General features: G+C 41.9%; 1 protein-coding gene across 1 annotated transcript in view; it reads left to right on the plus strand.

Annotated features, from left to right (window-relative positions):
- The window catches only part of GRIN3A (glutamate ionotropic receptor NMDA type subunit 3A), a 358,631-nt gene that overhangs the window by 174,949 nt on the left and 161,068 nt on the right, over positions 1 to 22,614 (plus strand). The window contains exon 3 of the mRNA XM_033918694.1: positions 13,466 to 14,076. Within this exon, the coding sequence (XP_033774585.1) occupies positions 13,466 to 14,076 (611 nt within the window). The remainder of the gene's footprint in view (positions 1 to 13,465; positions 14,077 to 22,614) is intronic.

Here is a 22,614-nt window from a genome sequence, read left to right on the forward strand (position 1 = left end):
TTCTGGAGGAAAAGTCCATAATCTGTTATTAAGACATGGGGGAAGTGTCTGCTTGCCCTGGATCGGTAGCATGGAATATTGCTACTCTTTGGGTTTTGACCAGGTATTAGTGTCCTGGATTGGCTACCATGAGAATGGGCTACTGGGCATGATGGACCATTGGTCTGACCCAGTTAGGCTATTCTTATGTTATGTTCTCATCTGTAGGGGCCTTTGTTTTCACTTTTTATTTTAATGTATTTTTTTTCTGGGAACTTATCAATGTTTTTTTATAATGGAACAGAATTAATGTGTGTGGGATGAGGGGGGTAACTAATTTCTTCAGCTAAATAATTCAATCCACCTCAAACAGACATAGGAGAACTCATGCACCATTCACACACCCTCCAACCAAAAACGTCGAAAGAAAAAAACTGTTCGACAACCTCCTAGCCATTCGAGCTGCAACACTCGACCCCCCAACTCTACAACCAATTGACATCGACCATAGACTGCAAAACCTTCAAAAAAAAATAAAAACCTTTCTATTCAAAAAACACATAAAACCGAACTAACACAATCAGAACTGTCCCAAACATCACCTGCAACTACTCCATATGTACTTCTGATGTCATGACAATTCAGACATAATTTATGTTATGTTATGTTTGGAATGTAAGAAAATTTTCACTGCCTGTTCTATTCTGACCATTTATTACGTTTCATGGTCATTACAAAAAATATTTTTTTCCATGGGGGGGTGTCAAAAAATGATGGGCCCCGGGTGCCACATACCCTAGGTACGCCACTGGCTAGGTACATTAATAAATCATTCATTAAATGTAATCCTGGTTATATTGTGGTCAGCTTTATCATTTACCAGAAGTAAAAACAAAGGGGCTGATTTTGGCTGGTTAAATCTCTTTGAATATCAACCCCAAAGACAATGAGACATCTAAAATAAATTCTCTCTTTCCTCCTGTTTAATTTACTGCCTTTTTATTGCACAAAACAATCAGAATCCATTGTTTAAACCCATGAGATATCTTTCTCCCTGGCAGCTGACATTATCTCAAGTCATGCTAAATAACTTCACTCTGCTTGCTTATCTAAAGAAGAGTAAGACAATGGCATAATGATCAAGTGTCTATTCAAATTGTTATATGCCTGGTTTCTATGCTTATTTTAATGAGCCTATTCATTTGTAAACCTTTTGCTAGAAAGTGGTAAGTTTGCATCCAGTTAAATGACCCTAAGTCACTTGCTTAATTGAGCATTGATTTTGTTTCTCTCATGGGGTGTCACTAAATGGTTTGTTTTACATATACCATGACAGGAATGAACCTTATCCATAAATCACAGTATATTGGGTATGATCTCAGTCTCTCTGATTTACTGTTAGGGCTTGTAATTCTTAAATTGTGTCATAAAGAGCCTCCTCCTAGAACTCAAAAGGTGCATTAGGCACGGGTGAGATTTTTCATATGATGCTCTTTAATTATTCAGTACTTTCTTGCATATTATTAAAGTATCCATTAGGCAAAATCTCTGTTAGATAGATCTTTGAACCGTTACTCATACAAAGTTTCAAGAGACCTTCTCCTTAAAGAGAAATTCAGACAGCATTTGCAGTGGGTTCTCTGAAGCAGCATTTCCCTTGAGAAACACGTCAGAACCCCGTTAACCAGTGAAGAAGACATTCAACTATGAAGTTAAGTTGTAATTTTGTAATTATGATAAGCTATACAGGAGTTACAATCATATACCGTATTAAATTCACTTGCGTTCAAGTGCAACGATTGAGAAGAAAGCTAAGCACCAGTGGGGAAAACCAACGATAGTCTCACTAGCTAAGAATCTCTGAGCACTTTAGAAACATTCTTATACATAAAATTTTGAGATTTATAGTGGTGTTCATTATTAATATTTGTTTGCAACAATATGCATTTTGCACCAGTATAAAGTTTACATTTCCTATATTTAGGGTTATACTACCATCCCCCAGGACAGAATGAGCAGATGAAGAAATGTTTTCAGAGATTAGGAAAGCTGGAAAATTGGGCAATAGTATAATAATGGTTGATTTCAATGAATTGTTGATACAAGATTGATTGACCGTCCAGATATGATTTGTGAAAGTGGAGTTTTTTGAACACATGAAGCAGAACTGAGGTTTTTTCTCCACTTTCTTTTCTTATACTCTAAAATAACTTATATAATGAACTCCCCTGCGTTAGACTTATAGCATACAATGATATAGGGTGTTAGAGGAACACAACTCTACAGTACATTCAAGTATTGTATGAATGTACTGTAGAGTTGTGTTCCTCTAACACCCTATATCATTGTATGCTATTGAAAGGTCACTTGGACACACAAAGTCAGAGGCGTGAAGAAAGTACAAGTTTTATTCACAGCATGCATGCTGGACCCCTGAGCTCCAAGCTGGCTCAGAAGTGCCGAAACCAGGAAGTTACAGAGATATTTATTCATTTTTCTGGCTATACAACTGAATTCTAGAAAAAGCTTTTCACGTGTTACTTTTCTTAACACTCATTGGTTCTAAGCTCACACTAACAGGTCACTAGCAGGATACTTATCTAACTCTTACAGTTAAATGTACAGAAGGGCAGGGTACATCATGGCTCAAACTCTTATCTATTCAGCTTACAATGTGGTAAGGTAGGGACATACATTTTAGGCAGATGCAGTCAATAGATTATACACTGTTTTCAGCTATGTAGGCCAGAGCAATATTTTAAACAACAGTTAACTATTTCATGACCCTACATTCCCCCCTTTCAGGCTGGCGTACCTAAGGAGCCAAGCCTGACAAAATAAAGTTAGGGGTCAGGAAAGTCGGGGTCCCCAGTGGGTAAGGGACGATACTGGGAGAGGGCCAATGCAGCAGTGGAACGTTTGACAGCAGAGTCCATAGTTCAGTGGAGCAGCTTTATGGCTATGGGGACCACACAGGGCAGGCAGCAAAGGAGCAGAGAAGACAGGGCAGCAACCAGCAAGATGATTTTCAATGCTGAACCAGAGGGCAACCAGGAGCTGAAGGTACCAGAGATCCAGTCTGCAGTAAGATCACGCCAGGTCTGGTCAGGAACATGAGCCAGTTTGGTGATACGATCCACATCGTTCTCAATCACTTTACTCAAGTTCAAGGCAGCAGTTGGAGAGGTTGAATTTATCACAGGCACAGCAGCTAGTAAATAGTCCAAAGCTAGACGATTCTGATAAATAGCAGTGCGCATTTTAGCATTCGCTCTGCCAATGGTACTCAAAGCTCGGGAGGTCTCATTGGTTATCAGTTCGAGTACAGCTTGTAGATAAATAATGCAGTTCAGCATATAGATTGGGGTCCGATAGCCCCAGATGTCATCCTCGGTCCATGTGGCAGGTTCATAAGCAGCAATGATCCGTTCTGCAGGCCAGTCATCACCCCATTCACCTATTTTAAGGGAATTGGTGGAAGTAGACCACTTTTGGCGACCTCTGGTGTTGAATACAGGGGCTCCCAGGTGTTCACCATCGGGAAGAAGCTGGGACGAATCATACGAAGCACACGTACCAGTCTAGTTAGCAGGCAATCAAGAGTAGGCAAACAGATCACAGAGCCAGTATCAACTATCAGGAGCTGACCATAATTCATAGGAAGTTCCATTAAGCAGTGTCTGAAGGGCTGAAGACAGTGGGAAGCAACAATGGAGGTTCACAAGGCCCATCGTGAAGGTCGTGGACCTGACGTAAAAGTGAGGGTCTGTGAAGTCAGGTTTAACATGTCCAGCTGCATTGCCTCCCATAGCCACTGTTCTCCCATACCAGTCCCTCCTCATACAAAATAATTGCTAACATTAAGAGTCTGACCTATAGTTTCAGCAAACTATATAAACAGATTTCTAGTGATTACAGGATATTAGTATCTACTTTCATAATTTCATAAAACTGGGGAAACACCACAGAGTGATAGACAGGAGCACATGAGTGGGATGCAATTCGGACATATACATCAGTACCTGGGTCTCACCTTTTACCATCAATATACAATACCATGCAGTCTCTGGCCTTCTGGACTTGGACATTGGTATTCCAGTTATATGGGTCAGTGATAGTGAAAACCATAGGATTACAGTAGCCTGTAGTACACAAGGGGCCGGAGCTAGGACCTATAGTAAGGGAGGCAGACGGGGTATTCTTTCTCATAAAGGCTCCACCATTAGTGAAGGTTTCCTCATAGGGGCAGTTCTTAAAGGCATCAGGTTATACAGACCTATATACTTAGCACATTTGGTATAATAACGCTGTCAATCTAGGGAGCCACACAAAACTGAATTATGGGTAGTACCATGACCTTGAGAAACATCAAATAGCACACATGTATCACAATACAAAGACACCGGGCGAGTGGGGTCTACAATAAGAGTCTAGTTGATAAGTGGACCCTCAACATCATCAATGCAGATTTCCGCCCACTTTTAAACTTCATCACCAGTAGGTTGGAAACAGAAAATACCCTCAAATGTTTGACACTTTCTGTACTTAACTCCTTCATGCAAACAAACATCAGGCAAAGGGGCTGCACTTGTTAAGTACAAAATACAGAAGAAAGAAACATAAGTGAGGGCAACACAAATATCATATCTATATATACTAACATAGGAAGCTCATTTTTCTTTCAGGCACAACTTAGAAAACTTCAAACAGTTATACTCAAGACACTTGCTAAAGGCAGTGTGAACCACAGGCAGTCAATTAAACTCAAACACTTATAAAGAATTATATTCAGAACACCTGCTAAGTACAGTGGTAAATATTCAGAACTTTTGAGGTCTTAGAAAGCTTCAGCTGAAGATCCGTGTTGTAGTGGAACCAAGTTTCATGTCCGGACACCTTGACAACTGTAAGAGAAGAAATTATTACAGTAAAAGGACCTATCCACCTAAGTTTCAGGGGGTCTGACTTCCAAGTTTTAGCCATACTGTATTTACAGGGACATACCCATGGACTTGTGTAGCTATCGATAGTGGGGCCCTTTCCAGGACCCATTTGTGGAGCTCTTAAAGGGCTTTAGCTAAAGACTGGACCTGACTCTGGAGGATATCTGATCCCAGAGTAGCAAAGGAACCAGGATCTGGGTTCACAATGGGTGGTGGCCGGCCGGACATGAGCTCAAATGGGGCTTAGATGGATGCATCTAATCTGAAAAAGAACAGAAAGCAGCAGGACAGGCCAGGCCAGATTAGTTTCTTCAATTCATTTTGTGAGAAGGGTCTTAAGAGTTCTGTTTATTCTTTCGACCTGACCAGAGCTCTCAGGATGGTAAGCAGCATATAATTTCTATTCAATTTGGAGGGCCTGAGCAATTTGTTGGACAACATCGGCAATGTCACTGCCTATAAAAACAAGGAGATCAAGGCACGGAATTATTCAGGAGGTGTTTGGTTACGTCTCTGGCGCGTTCAGTGCAAGTAAGGAAGGCTTTGACCCATCTAGTCAGGGTGTCTGTGAAGACTAGGAAGTGACTGAGGGAACAGGAAATGGGCATGTGGGTAAAATCTACAGACAGAACCTGCATCGGATATGTTCCAATAGGTTGGTATCCAAGAGGTGGCAGTCATCTGATTGGGAATTTTATTCTAGAACCGACAACACACTGTCGGACCATATTCCGGACTAGCTGATCAAGGTGATTGATAAAGAAATGTCTCTTGAGAGTCAATTTTAATAGCGGGTTCTCCAGAGTGTGCCAGATCATGGCATCTTTTGACAATCGTGAGGGCCAGGTGTTGAGGAATAACTATGAGGGTGTTGAGGAATAACTATGAGGGTGTTGTGCTTGCGTTTGAAGTATCAGTGTGTGGGTCTGGATTGGCACTTGAATTGGCGCATTTTGTATCCACCCCCCTTTCAGGACAGACTGGCACAAAATAATGCATGCCCAAGTCTGTTCCTGAGAAGCGTACTGGGGTGTAAGGGAATCCAGAAAAGGAATGATTGTATACAGAGGAGCCGAAAGAGGGGGCAGAGACTGGCAGCTCGGGCTGTGCGGTCGGCAAGGGCATTGCCACGAGAGACAAGGTCCGTCACGCATCTGTAAGCATGGCAGTGCATAACAGAAACACATGAGGGTAGTTGTACGGCCTCAAGAAGGTCAAGAATGAGGGGAGCATGATGGATCAGGCGGCCGGAGGCTGTAATGAAACCTCAATATTTCCAGATGGCCCTATGGGAATGCAAGTTAAGGAAAGCATATTTGGAGTCAGTATATATATTGCAAGACTGAGAGGCAGAGTGGCGCAAGGCAGAAGTGAGGGCATACAGCTCAGCTTCATGGGCAGAAGGGCCAGAGGGCAGGGGCCTGAGTCAGAAGTTTTTGGAGGCAGCGAAAAGACCGCTCCTGAAGTTGGGTCCAGACAAAAGGGGCTGAGTCAGCGCCTTTGGTGGAATCATACAGAGGACGAGCAATAGTAGAGAAATCAGGGATCCAGATGGGACAGTATCCTGCAATACTGAGAAAGGTGCTCAGAGCCTTGCAGTTATCAGGGACAGGGAGACTACAGACAGCCTGGACCTCGGTGTAGGAAGGGACCTGGTACCCTTGGAGATTTGAAAGCCAAGGTAGGTGACACGAGGAAGGCAGACTTGAAATCAATGTAAATATGGCCACAGGAAAATTTAAAAGGCAGACCCACTATCTGAAAGACTCAGATAAATAATAATAATAACAGTTTATATACCGCAATACCGTGAAGAGCTATGTGGTTTACAAAAGATTAGAGAAGGTACAAAATAATTGAACTTAAGATGTGTACTAACACATAAGAATTGTTCTCAATCCCTATTCTATATCAGGTTCCTACCCCAAAGAGCTGACTTATAAAATTAAGCTAAATGCAGTTCTGGATCCACCCACTAAGCAGGGTAGTCTGACACAAGCGCTCTCTAAAGCAGCAGTCCCTTCACTATCAGCTGACTGGCAAAAATATTTACTTCAATACAAAAGCATTCCTAAAAATTACATTGTTATACCTAAACTTACATTTTTTATATACAGAAATACAAAACAAAGATTGGAATATACAGTAAAACTTTGGATTGCAAATAACTTGGTTTGCAAGTGTTCTATAAGACAAGCAATGATTAAATTTTAACTTGCTATACCAGCAACGTCTTGCAATACACGTACATACAGTATAGAAGCATCACATTTTTACAACTGAGCCAATGGTTCCTCTCTATATGACGCTGCAAAAATACAGTGACTGTTCCAAACGAGCAAGGGCTTGCAATACAAGTATGTATATTTTTGTACACTAGTGCCCTGGAATACAAGCATACTTCTGGAACAAATTATGCTCCCAAACCAAAGTTTTACTGTACTCACAAGTTTAAACATTGTTCATTTTTATTTTTTTTTACAATCAACATGGGTCTCAGTAGAGACTTACTCCCCCTTCCTACAGAATTTCACAAAGGAGAGAGAGTTGCTTAAAGATCAAAGAGATCAAATTACAGAAGTAGTCCTTTTCAGAACTTTTAAATTTAGACAAATAACTACTAAATTTGGACAAAGAACTTCTTTTTAGCATGGAATATAATTTCCAGAAATCATATTTTTCGTTTATATGCATTTCTGAATATGCATATACATTTTATAACATAGCCAAAAACTTCAAATGCAAAACCACTTATCTGTTTCAGGTTCATTTGAAGTGCTAAACATTTCATGGCCCTTATCAGCACAAAAGGAAAAGTACTCTCCTCTCATGCTGTGAACAACTGACAGTGTAAACTTCACTAATACATTTGGACAGACAGAACTCATAAAAAAACCCGGGATACTGCAGGACTTGGGAATCAGATGAAGGGAAGAATTTGGCAAGGTCTGAAGCAAGGACGGTGAAGGGTTTTCCAATAGGAATGCAAAATAGGCTGACTGGAAGAGGAACCGACAGCAAACGAATGCATAAAAACTTAACGGGTTATGTCCTCTTCCAGGGAGCCAGAGGGGGCCAGCCCACACCAAATATCGGCCATTCTAACTGGCACAGACAAATAAGGGTTGATTTGTTAAGTATAATCAAAGACAAATTCCTTTTTTAAAATTAGCTAACATATCAAGGGATCCCCACAGGTAGACAGACATCCCCCCATTGTGCAATGGAGGACAAAAACACTTCCCTGAATTCCTGGCCCCGCCCATCTCTGGACTAGGGAAACGCAGTACTAACAGGTCCACACTCGCTTCGTCCTCAAGGACGTCTCAGACACTCTCAAACACACAAAACACAACAGATTTCAGTTCAGTTACTCAACCAGAAAAGAACAGTTCCTAGAATCCCTTTCCCACAACTTTTCAGCGACAGATCACGTGGCTTACTAGGCAGGAGACGAGAGACAGGATAGGGATGATCAATCCCCACTTACCAGATAGTGGCCACTCCAGGTACAGATACAGATACAGATTCTTGTACTTTAAACTGAGACTAGATAAGTCAGTTGAAGCGGTCCAACATCCTGAGGTCTGCCAACCCCCCAAAAGGAAGGCAGCCGGCTAAGCAGACATATCAGCCGTAGGACCAGAAACAAGTGACCAATCGAGTAACCAGTGGTCAAGAGACCTTCAAGTCCCTGTTCGGGCGCCAAATGAAAGGTCACTTGGACACACAAAGTCAGAGGCGTGAAGAAAGTACAAGTTTTATTCACAGCATGCATGCTGGACCCCTGAGCTCCAAGCTGGCTCAGAAGTGCCGAAACCAGGAAGTTACAGAGATATTTATTCATTTTTCTGGCTATACAACTGAATTCTAGAAAAAGCTTTTCACGTGTTACTTTTCTTAACACTCATTGGTTCTAAGCTCACACTAGCAGGTCACTAGCAGGACACCTATCTAACTCTTACAGTTAAATGTACAGAAGGGCAGGGTACATCATGGCTCAAACTCTTATCTATTCAGCTTACAATGTGGTAAGGTAGGGACATACATTTTAGGCAGATGCAGTCAATAGATTATACACTGTTTTCAGCTATGTAGGCCAGAGCAATATTTTAAACAACAGTTAACTATTTCATGACCCTACACTATAAGTCTAATGCAGGGGGGTTCATTATATAAGTTATTTTAGAGTATAAGTTTTGAAGATTTAGTGATTTCAGTTATCCCAACATTGACTGGATAAATGTTACATCAGGAAGTGCTGTGGAATTAAAATTCCTAGAAACCATAAATGACTGCTTCTTGGAACAACTGGTCCAGGAACTGACATAGGGTGCGGGGGTGGAGGGAGCTATTTTAGATTTGGTCCTTAGTGGAATGCAGGACATAGTATGGGATGTAACTGTGTTTGGTCGACTGGGAAACAATGATCATAATGTGATCAATTTGAGCTATCTAGATTGACATGGCTAAAAAAATCTACTTTAGCAGCACTTAATTTTTGAAAGTGTGACCGATAAAATAAGGAAAATGGTTAAAAATGTGCTAAAAGGATCAGTGGCAAAAGTTAAGACTGTAAACCAGGCAGAGACATTATTTCAAAATACCATCATGGAAGCACAGACCAGATGTATTCCACATATTAACAAAGGTGAAAAGAGAAAACAAGAACTGGCATGGCTAAAAGGTGAAGTGAAAGAGACTATTAGAGTAAAAAAAAACATTGGGGCACTCAAGGAGGATAAGACCATAGCAGAGAGACTTAGGGCCTTGATTCTTGAAATATATGTCTAAATTGCAGGCGGCAGTAGGCATCCTACCGCAATCTGGCAGCCAATCAAGACACATGGTTTTTTTTTTAATTGAGCAAGGATAGACGCCTACATTGTAGGCATCGGTAGTGCATCTATGGAGACACGTAGGGATGCTTAAGTATATCCAAGGTGGGGCATAGGTGTGGTTTCACCCGGAAATGGCCTTAGGCATGCTTAAGCATCCCTGCGCATCTCCATAGGTGCGAGACAGACACCTTAAATGTAGGCCTAAAAATGTTGGCCTACATTTAACTACTTACAGTACGCAGATCCTAACTGCTGCTTTCAACCACAACTTTCAAAGTGCTGTTGTGGGGTTTATAACCATATCCATCCCTGTCAGGAGAAAAATCACGTTACATGTCAGCTGAATGCGAACCAGCCAATCCGGGTAGACCATGTCAGCTCATTCACAAAACAGAATGATTGAAATCACATGAGCTAAAAACAGTTGACTCATAAAAGAGAGCATACTAGAGAAATACTGCAGACAAGATAAAATTAAATTGATGACATGATTAACTGTAGAAATGTTTACGGGATTCAGTAAAAATAGAACCAGTCGATGCTTGTATTTAATCCACGGGGTTGCACAGCCTGGAGCTGAAAAATCCAAAATTGCTCCCTGTGCTGGAGTTGAAGTCTTTTATTGTGAACAAAAGCGAACAAATAGACAAACATGATTTAATGGGACAGAGTCATCATGGGTTCAGCCAATGGATGTCTTGCCTCATCAATTTGCTTAACTTCTTTTAAGGTGTGAATAAAGATATGGGTAAAGATGATCTAGATTTTCAAAAGCTTTTGACAAAGTTCCTCATGAGAGGCTCCTGAGAAAATTAAAGAGTCATGGGCTAGGAAGCATTGTTCAGTAGAGTTAAATGGCCATTTTTCTCAATGGAGGAGAGTAAATAATGGAGTGTCACAGGGATCTGTTCTGGGACCAGTGCTATTTAACTTATTTATAAATGATCTGGAAATTGGAACGATGAGTGAGGTGATTAAATTTGCAGATGACACTAAACTGTTCGACGTTCAACTCATGCAAACTGCTTGCCCTGGATTGGTAGCATGGAATGTTACTACTATTTAGGATTTTGCCTGGTACTTGTGACCTGGATTGGCCACAGTAAAGGCGGGCTATTGGGCTAGATGGATCATTGGTCTGACCCAGTAAAGTTATTCTTATGTTTTTATGTACATTCTCTATCTATTCTATGTTATATTTAATTTTTAGGAGTAAACAATGTTTGCTAATTTTGTGTGCTACAAAGCCACTAGCAGAGGCAATTCAGGCTGTGTCCTCTCATTTCATGCAACCCTGTCAACTAAGGAGAGTAGATACCAATGTGGGCTAATGTTAAGATTTGTTATTTTACCATTAACTCATGCTATTTTAGCATAGGTTACATTACACACAATAAGGCCTGGGTAGTAATACCTGGGACTAACAGTATAATAACACATTTTATCAAAAGGCCACATTGATAATTTCCCCACCCTAGTCAATTTTCCAATCAGAGTTTTGTTTTCTCCACCTCACAGTATGTTAAAAGACTGAATTAAGATTGTTTTAACTAGATTGTTCTATAATAACCAAGGTTACAGTAAATCATGAAAATCTGGTATGGAATACATTTTGGACCTGGCCAACACTGATCTTTATACAGCAAATTCAATACTAATATGAGATAAATATTATTATTGGTTCAAGTTTAATTAGAATACTATTCTAAAAAACATTCAAAGTTGATGTGAGGCTGAACTTGATATGTCGAAGTCATTCACTGATTAAAGCACACTGGCTCCCTATTTCATACCGAATTACATATATAATACCGTTCCTCACATTTAAGACCTTACAAACAAACCTCCCATGACTTTATAAACCGACTATTGATCCCCTACATACCATCCAAATCACTCAGATCGCAATCCCAACATCTACTCATAATACCCTCTCTTCACCACATAAACTACGATACAACTCAATCTTCTATCTTTTCAGTAACAGCTTCATCACTTTGGAACTTTATTCCAATTTCTATAAGAGAAGAAAATCAATTAAACCTATTCACTGGCGCGTTCAAAATCTGAAACCTATTCTTCTGTGCTAGCTCTGGAAATAACACAAAATGGTATTGCTTAGCAATACCTTGATGAAAGTGGGTGCAATATGGATTCATGTCGGGAGGGGTGTTGCTGACCTGGAAGCATTTAAGATAAGTCATTTTTTTAGTTTTCACAATTTTTGAATATGTAAGAAGAATTAACACATGAAAAAAAGGTTAGATAAAAATATGCATGGATCAATGAAGAATGAAGATCCTGAACAAAGCATATCAATAACAGATTCACATATCTAGAATCATTGCATATATTCTTAAAGGCTTCACTTGTGCTAGTTTAGAAGTTAATGATCTTTTCATTTTTTTTCAACCTCAAGTATAAGGAGTGGTCTGATAAATCATGACATTTTACCGCTTAACCCAAGAAAAGTTTGCATCTTCGCAGCTGGATTCAGGCTATATCTAATTACTGTATCTGAGTATAATAAGATCATATCTCCAAGTGCAAACCTAAAAATGAACATAGCTGGAAAAATTCATTGCTACTAATTATGTTTGATCATTGTTTAATGCTCTATGATGTAGATATGCCTGCTTACAAACAGAAAGAGACAGTTTTCCAAAGCATTTACCTGGGTAAATATGTATTTACCTTGGCAGAAAGCCCTAGATTGCTGAAAAATTAGCCTTCCTACAGTGGCTAAAATTACATATGGGATTTCCCAGTGCATATATTTTAGCTAGATTTTTAAGAAATTACAGCCTGATATTCAGCTGGCAGTGGGCTTTAACCACGCTGCCTGTTGCTGGTGCTGAAAATGAAAATTCAAAACCAGGCAATTTCGGTGGATTGGCATTGAATATCCACTTTCATTTTTGGCCACCAGCATTAACCAGCCATCAGCTAGTGCATAAAGATAGGACAGCTATATATATGGTCCTATTTATGCACTAACCTTGCTCAGTTAGCACTGAATATTAGGTCCTAAGTGTAACCCACTCCTGGAATGCTCCTGAGATAGCTGCCTCCCAGTTAGGTGCTAACCATGAATATTTAGCGAGATTTCCTGCTGAATTTTGGGGATAGCCACTTATGTGTGATTTAACCGGTCAGACATAGAGCTGGAATAAGTGTGGGCACCTAAACATAGCAAGGTTGTGGGTAACCTACAATATTCTGTAAGTTACACATGTAGATGGGAGCTCCGCCAACATCCCACCCATGCTTCACCCCTTTCCAAATACACACTATGCAAAATAGTTGTGCATTTACAGAAGAGTGCATAGGTAGCATACTGGCACATATACATCTAAGCACTGCTTCCTCTAAACTGAGTGTGAGTCCTCCATCTACAGTCCTGCCAGAATGTGGTGCTGTTTCATTATCAAAATTCCAATAGTGAGGGACAGGTAAGCTGTGCAAAATCCCCACTCAGTTTAGAGAGATCAGTGCATGTAAGGCAGCTCTGTATTACTTATTCCTTTTTACTAAACATTTATTCATGCAATGAATGCATAAATGGTAGTGCCTAGTTGATAGAATTGCCCTTCACCTGCTTAATGCAACCTTGTAGATAGTATCTAAATGAGGAAATGAATATCCAGGTTTTTCTGTTTTTCCAATGGATTGTTTTTTTTCCCCCCTTCCTTTTAAATATAGAATCCTCTCCACCTGCAGCTTGGCATAGAAAGTTCATTAAATTCCCATGTTGATGTCACATTCTCAATTCTGGCAATGAACAACTGGTTCAATTTCAGTCTGATGCTATGCCAAGAAGATTGGAACATCACCGACTTTCTTCTCCTCACACAGAATCATTCCAAATTCCATCTTGGATCCATTATAAACATCACTACAAACCTGACTTCCAAAAGCAACTTTACAAACTACCTGCACCTTCAGCTAGATAGCATTAAGGATACCACATCCACCATTATTATGTTTGGCTGCAACATGGAAAATACAAGGAGTGTTTTTGAAGTAGCTACACAGATTGGAGTACTGCTTCCAGATTTCCACTGGATTTTGGGGGATTCACAGAATGTGGAGGAGTTGAGGACTGAAGGTTTGCCCTTGGGTCTCATCGCTCACGGTAAAACTTCAGAAACATATTTTGAACACTACGTGCAAGACGCAATGGAGTTGGTAGCTAGAGCCATGGCAATGGCGACGTTTGTGCAGCCGGAACTTGCTCTTATCCCTAGCACAACAAACTGCATGGATACTGAGAATGAGGAATGGAATATCACCTCTGGGCAGTACTTGTCAAGGTATAGTTTTATGTTCCATTTTGATACGCTGAAAATATCATTTAGCAAATTGGAGAGTTTCTTTATAATTCAACAAAATGATTATATAGTTCCTTCTTTTGCTTTTTACTGTACTGTTTTATTTGATTTTTCTCATTTGAGAAACCACAGGTTTATGTGTATTCTTTTAGTATACAATATTTTGGAATTCCTGATTATTCACATTATTTGAAAAGCCTTCCTTAAGGCAAAAAGTAGAAATCAATGGCACTGATGTGACTAAGGGGGTAACTTTATAAGTGAACAGAGTGTGTAAAACAACATTTTGGGCCTGATTCTGGAAACAGCGCCTGCCACGGCAGGTGCCTGCAAAACTGGCGCCTACTGCATATCAAACACCAGTAGGCACTACATCCAGAATCACGTCTATTTTCTTTTACAGATGCCGTAAATATAGGCCAGCATTTTACAGGCCTACATTTACGGCATCTGACTCATGCCTATGAGAAGCACCTAGGCATTCCTATGGATGACTAAGGCCACTTCCGGCATAAACCACACCTATGCCGGCCTTAGGCATCCATAGGTGTTCCTTGACATCTCCATACACATGTGGACAACGCCTACATTATAGGCGTCCATCGCCCCATCAATGTTTTTTTTTTTAAATGTGTGTCCCGATTGGTCCATTAGACAACGGTAGGATGTCTACTGCTGCCTACAATAGTTATACCGTTTTTAGAATCAGGCCCTTTGTGTGTTCAAGTAGGCACTTATGAAATCAACTTACGTTATACAGTATGCACCTAAAAGTCGATGCTCTAGAAACAGGACACACATTTGATATACCTATAGGTATTTCCATGGGAAGAGAATGGACAGAGCAAGACTGAGATCAGCCTTGCAAGCCACAAATACAATGTGCTACTTCTTAATTTTTCATAGTACAGCTTTGAGGCTCTCAAATAAAAATGATTTAACAGTTACTGGCATGAGTCTCTAACCATAAGTGATTAAATTTATCAAAGGACCAGTACAAATGGTTGCACAATTTTGTAAACAAACTTTATATTCTTTTAACAGTTATAATATTTATTTGGTTAAAAACTTCTAATGTACTGCAATCAGTTCAAACATCACATTTAATAAAGATAGTATATGATGATGGTAACCAAACATCGGTGGACCAAGCTATTGGAGAGTGAAAATCACTTACCCAGGTAGGCACCCCCCCACCCCCCCATGTTCTTAGTAGGGGAATTCTCACTGAGTTGCTAAGAGAGAGAGGAGAAACACACCAGGCACACACACAACTAGAATCATATAATATACAGTAACTGAAGCTTCAGGGATATTTCTATCTGATGCTTAAAGCAGCATCATTAAGAAATGACTCCCTCTTATATGACATAGTCTGTGGGAAGATACAAAAGTCTTACATTACAATATAATTCATAAACCAAAGGGTTCTCACTCCGAAACAGAACCTCCAATAATAAGCTTTAGTCCTTACTTAAACAGGTGAATTATTCCAAAATTGTAATTGCAACATAAACAAAAGAAATGGTGAACTAATATTTAGACCAAGGCATTTATAGAACATAACTTTTGTGCAATTTATCATACATTAAAATTCTTTAAGGAGAAGGGTAAAATTCACATTTCCCCCCTTCTCACCGCTGCAGTCAGTGGGAGGGAATGCGAGAGAAAAAAAAAATAGAACAAATTAGATCAATGTTCTTCAACCTTTTGACACCTATGGACCGGCGGACACCGGCAGTTGAAGAACACTGGGCTAAGTTGTGCCCATCTCCACCCAATCTCCACCCCAGACCCTGCCCCCATAATAGTACTAATTGTAACACCATTTTTCCATCCATTTTTCATATATGCATACATACAATATAATTGTATTAACAACACATAATGGTTAACCACAAAATTAAAATACACAAAGCACACTGTATGCTTTTCAACATTCATTCCTACCAGAAAACAGATAACCCCAAGCAAATGCATAACCAAAAACTAAAAGTACTAACATTCACAAACAAACCCTAAGATGCAAGACTCTGCAAGCAGTACAACCCCCAGAGAAAAACAAACAAATGCATTTCTTCCTGAACAGACAGTTAGGACAAACAATTAGGGCAGATGTAAAATCACTAAATAAAAAAAATAAAATCATTTCCCCTACCGTTGTCTCTCTCCCTCCATGTGCCTTGCCTTCTGGCCGCCCCCCCCCCCCCCTATGGTGTTAGCTTCAGGCCGGTCCATGGTGCAATCAACGCAGGGTCTTCGGGCCAGCTCTCTGAGTGCTGCATTGCACAAAGCTGTGGGAAGCAGCTCCTCGCGCATGTCCCGCGCCTCATCTGGAAGCCTTCCCTCTGATGTTGCAAAGTCAGAGAGAAGGCTTCCGGGTTAGGTGCAGGCAGGAGCCTTTTCTCATGGCTTTGTGCACTGCAGCACTCAGGGAGCCGGGCCGAAAATGCCGCATTGATCGTACCGAGGACCGGCGGCTACAGAACAATCTCATGGGCCAGATAGAGGTGCTGGCCCTGCAGACCGGCAGAAAATTTATGCGGACCGGCAACGGTCCGGAGCCAGGTGGTTGAAGAACACTGAATTGGATCACAACATAGGAATAAGGACAGGATATATTAGCTAAATCATTCAGCTTTGTTTCAACAGTAAATCACCGTTTGCATATTTCACTAGAACACATTCTGTTAACTTGCCTTAAAAAAATGAAGGGAGTAATTCTATAAATGAGATGCCAATATTTAGGTGTCAAGAATGGATTAAATGACTAAAATGCCAGCATATGTATGCATTTGTTTATATATACATACTGAATGTACAGTTCTGTAAATAGACACCTAAAAAGGCAGCTAAATGCAATGGTGCAAAGTTTGAAGATGGGTGCACATATCAGTGGATTCTGGGTAGTGTAGGCATGGCACAGAGTTATGCACATAATTGCAGAATACTATAATTTAGGGTATTTTTTCCCCAATCTAGACATGAGCATTTGCACCAGCTCTACAGTAAACTAGTGTCATGCCTAAATTATTTATACATCTAACCTATTACACTAGTATTTTAGATGTCTACCTACTGGACCCAGGTCCTGGGGCCTACAGGTCTGGGGGAGACCCTTCTCATTATCAAAGGGGACTTTGCATAGTAGCCTACCTGTACAGTCCAATGGTTGTATTTTTCAGTAATGTGATAAATCTGTTTATAAACCCCGCTGAAACCCTGATGTTTATCATTTGTTAATGCTCTTGTTAATACCCTATAACACAAACAGTAACTTGCCCAAGCAAAATATTTTCTTTTCTTCCATCTACCAATATCTATATTGACTATGATGCTTATTTTCAAAGAAGTTGCGGCAGAGGGAGCAGGACGTTGGAGAAGCAAAGTTTTGGGTGTTGTTGGAAACTTCACAGATGCAGGTAGGACACGGAAATGTAACATTTGAGAATGAGGGAGAGAAGTCGGGCCGCGGTGGAGAGACTGGGGAGAATGGAAGAAAGAGGAAGAGATGCCAGGCCCTGGGGAGGGGGAAGACAGAGAGGGTGAGAGAGACAGAAAAACCTAAAACAAAGGGGAGGCAGAAGAGAGGGGGGCAGATGCTGGACTTGGGGTGTGTAGAAGGAAGAGAAAGAAAGAGACTGCAGAGAGGTGGAAAGATTCTGGACCAAGGAGGGAGGGAGGAAGGAAGGAGAGAGGCAGAAAAAGACCTGAAAGAAAGAAGAAAAAATGCTGGACAGGGGAGTGGGGGGGGGGGGGGTAAGCAGAAGAAAGACACAGAGAGAGAGAGAGGCCTGAACCAAAGGGGAAAGACAGGAGGCAAATGCTGGACTATGGGAGGTGCAGAGGGGAGAGACCCTGAGGAAGAACACTGAGATGCAAGATCATAATAGAGGAGGGAGAGAGAGGGAAACCTGGAACAAAGGTGGTGGTAGGTACAAAGGGGAACTGACACTAGATCTGGGGAGGGTGTAAGCAGAGGGAAAAGAAAGAGAGAGACATGGACCCAAAGGGGATGGGGCTGGATTGTGAAAGAAATGTTGGATGCACAGTCAGAAGGAAGTCCAACCAGAAACTAAGTTAATTGCCCTGGTCATGTGTATTATTCACTGTCCATGTGGGGATAAGGGGACATGGAAGTGTTATGATGGTCCCCAGTGGTTCGCATTCAGTTAGAATGGTACTGAACACTTCACATATTTAAAGGCATAAGGCTGTATATTGAATAATTGGATCAAGCAATCATAGACCTAAAAACATTTAAAGGACCACCTACTCAGAAAAAATACCTTCCAGTCCCCTTCGGTTCCAAGAAATTGAATCTATGACAAGCATTGTGTAAAATTCAAACTTTGCATGATCAGTTATAAAGCAGTTCAGGGGTCACATGATGCACTCAACCTAGGCAGACATGCTTGGATATCTCTCCCGACCCCGATGCTGCTTTATCGGCGTTTTTCCACCTATACTTATGCACTGGGTGTCTGCAATTCACCTCACCAGCTAGGGCATTTAGTGGGCTGCCCGCCAGTGTCGGTTTACGATTGGTTTCTGAGGTATGCTGGCTCGTGCCTCGAAACCTGCTAAGCTTCTGAGAGGCCTTTCTATGCTTTCCAAAATGGAAGCTCAGACACCTCCTGCATGAGCGCTGCCTAGCCCGATGATCACCCTACAGGCTGAAGTGATCGAGGAATTAAAAAAACACCTCACTGCCTTTCTTGATGATAAACTCACCAGGCTCCAATCCACCGTTGACAGCATCAAGGACATCCTGGAGCAGCAGGCCACCAGGCTTCAACAGGTGGAGGACCGGATATCGGCGCAGGAGGATCGCACCATAGCGCTGTAGGCCGGTGCTCAGTCGCTGGAGGAGAAATATCGCAAGCTAGAAAACCAGGCTGAGCTCGAAAACCATAGCCACCGCAATAACATTAGGCTCATAGGGCTACCTGAATCTCTCACTAAGGTGGCCCTAAGTGCCCTAGTCTCTATCTGGCTGCCTGGGGAGCTCGGAATGGACACTGGTGGCTCTCCCTTGATGGTCAAAAGGGTACATCAGCTTGGGGTACGTCACGAAGGGGACCGCCGGCCTAGACCCGTGATTTCCCGCTTTCTCAACTTTGCTGACAAATACCAGCTCATGACCCGCTATAAAATGAAGGGTACTGTATCCTATGAGTGCCAGTGACTCTTGGTGTTCCAGGATTACTCAGCACGAGTCTCAGAGCAGAGATGAGCAATGGCGCCCTACTACATCCAACTGTATCAACGCCAGATTTGGTTTGCTCTGCAGTACCCTGCTAAACTTCGGGTCTACCATGACAACCGGGCGCTTTACTTCAATACTTTCTTTCCTGGAGGGCCTACCAGGCTGACTGTCTGGCCACTGCGGCTACTGGAGCCTGTGATTTCGGCTGGTGATTCTTATGGTTGGACAGGGCCCTGATGATCGTTGGTCAGCGTTTCCTCAGCGGTGATTTTTCTACTTGTTTTTCTCCTTTCGTATCCTAGCTCTCCCACTCTTACCGCTCCTGGACTAATATGGACTTTGCTAGCCTCTGCCTTTTCTGTTGTCATTTTTCTTTCTTTCTATAAAGCAGTTCAAACAATCCAGCCCATGAGAGTGTGAAACCCAATGGAAAACTAAAGGGGCTTCCATCTTCCTTTGTTGAAGACATAAACGATGTTCATTCTTATCTTAAAAAGTCAAATAGTTTCACCTACATACAAATTGTGACATGGGTATTTGAGGATATACAGTGTACCACTGTCAAAATTGGTAGTATATTTCAAATGTTATGTCTTTGAGTCTACTGGATTGACAAATTCTGGAGGTTTTACAGCCACCACATTTTTTATGTTCTCCACTACAGATGATCTTAATCTGCTTTGGAATTACAGAGTTTAACATTTCCTTAAGGTTTTTACCCTGTGAAAAAAGCTGACCTGAACCAGCCCCTCTAAAAAGAAGATGTACTGGTATAATCCTTCCGTGATTATGAATATTACATGCTGCTGCCGTATGGCCAGAAATGTAATGTAGCACACAAATGTATGTTGGAGTCTCCTCACCCTTACTTCTGTTAAGCAATAACAAATATTCACGATGATTATATTTGGCATGTTTGTACACCCTACTAAGGACTTTCTCTGAATATTTATGAGCTTTCAAATTAGAAATGAGCTTCTTGTTGTATTTTAAGTGTATGTTGAAACAATTTGCATATATAAGCAGGTTTTAAGACCAATGATTCCATCTCAGTTGTTGAGAAACCGAACTACCATGGAGGTCTTTTTTCTCCTTATTAGTTAGAAATTTTGCATGTTGTATTTAAGGTTATGAGTTCATATTGGGTGGTAGAGAACTACAGCAATATTTCTTGTCTTGCTACAGTAGCTCCCTGTGATTTTATGTACACCACCATTGTTTGAAATCTGTTGAAGCCCCCATGGGATCGTCCAAAGATGTAGCCAGAATCTAATACTCAAAAGGCAGTATGGGACCTTCAAGTCACAGCATGCTGCCAGCACTGCAGAATGCTACCCTCACAGTGAGGGTAGGATACTGCAGAACCAGCAGCATGTTATGGTTTGGAGGTCCTGCGCTGCCTTTTGAGGATTAGGTCTTGCCTTTTGAGGATACACGCTGCGGTTGGTTTTCTGTTTGTCAGTCAGGCTGAGGCCAGCTACTGCCTGAGAATAAAGTAGACAGGCCTAGGTCTGCCCAGGCCCACCTGTGGCTTTGCCCCTGTGCTAAGCATTCAATCGCTGCCCTCCACCATGCCCAATGGCAGGCTGCAGGTTTACTCATTGGTTTATTGCATTGGGGGATGGTTATCTCTTTCTCAGGGAGTAGATCAAGTTTACATCAGACCGTTGGGTGCTGGAGATCATTTAAGAAGGTTACAAGTTGGAGTTTGCTGCTTCTATCGCAGATTCATTTCTTGAGTCCCCCTGCAGCACTCTCAAAAAAAGTGAGGTGATCCTCAAATGCATCATTTACTTTAGGAGCTGAGGGCTGTGTCTCTGTTACCGCTGGGCAAGCTTGGGTCAGGCAGTTATTCTATTTACTCTGTCGCCCCAAAGAAGGGGGGCTCCTTCCATCCCATTCTCAACCTGAAACAGGTCAATGTGTTCCTGTGAGTGCAAAGTCTTTAAATGGAAATGTTGTGCTTGGTGATTGTGGTGGTCCAACCTGGAGAGTTCATCCTTGTAGGGGTCCAGCCTGGGGGGGGGGGCATCCTTGAACCTAAAGGAGGCATATACGTATATCCCTATCTTGCCTCATCAGTGATTTCTCCACTTTGCAGTGTTGGGGCAGCACTTCCAGTTCAGGGTGATGCCATTCAGCCTGTTGATGGCTCTCAGGATTTCTCCAAGGTCATGGTAATGTTGGTAGCCTTCCTTCACAGGTGTACTCATACCTGAATGATTACTTGATCAGGGCTTCTTCGGAGGAAGAGGGTCATTGAACCATGTCTAGGGTAGTCTCTCTTCTCCAGGATCTGGAATGGATGATCATCCCCGGCCAAGAGTCAATTGCAGCTGACCCAACATCTGGAGTACTTGGGGGCAGTGTTCGACACAGCACTGTATTGTGTCTTTCTCCCTGAGCCGTGAAGAGACAAGATCTGTCAGCAGATTCAGCTGGTGTTGTGGAATCCCAGGCCTCAGACTTGGGATTATGTGCAGGTGCTGGGATCAATAGCAGCGACACTCAAGATAATTTTGTGGGTCAGGACCCACATGCATCCACTGCAAGTCAGTATTGTCCCATTGGTCCCCAGTCTCCCAGGATTACACTGTCTGACTGCTCTGGACATCTCTAGCAGCTCAGCAACTTCAAGAGGGGAATGCTGTTAACATCCCCAGCCTGGTTGGTGGTAGTCTCAGATGCCAGCCTGACAAGATAAGGAGCCCTTTGTCTACACATCAATGCTCAGAGCATGTGGAGTCAGGAAGAGGTGGGTTAGTTAATCAACTGCCTAGAACTATGGGTGATGCATAGCTGTTAGCCTTTCATCCCTGATCGAGGGGAAAACGGTGCAGGTCCTCTGACAGCAACTCGATGGTATCCTACATAAACAGGCAGGATGGCACCTGTGGCAAGTAGCCTGCCTGCTTTTTCTTTGAGCAGAGCAACATGTCCTTCTGCTTTCCATGGCATACTTTGCCAGAATGTCCAATCAGTGTGTATATTTTCTTAGCAGGACAACCATGGATTCAGGGGAGGAGGAGTCGTCCCCATCAGCCTTCAAGCCGGTATCCCAGAGGGAGGGATTCCCACTTCTGAACTTGATGGTGACTCATTGCAATGCCAAGGTGCCCAGGTTTTTCAGCAGGAGAAGGGAATTTGGCTCAGGATTGGCTGAAGGAGGATCTCCTGTATATGTTTCCACCTTGGCCTCTAATAGGCAGGTTACTTCACAGGATCAGTCATCATGGGGGGAGAATGATCTTCGTAGCTCCAGATTGGCTTTGCAGGCCTTGGTACATGGATCTGCTTCGCTTGATGATCGA

The sequence above is a fragment of the Geotrypetes seraphini genome, chromosome 1 (assembly GCF_902459505.1).
Source record: "Geotrypetes seraphini chromosome 1, aGeoSer1.1, whole genome shotgun sequence".
NCBI classification, from domain to species: Eukaryota; Metazoa; Chordata; class Amphibia; order Gymnophiona; family Dermophiidae; genus Geotrypetes; species Geotrypetes seraphini.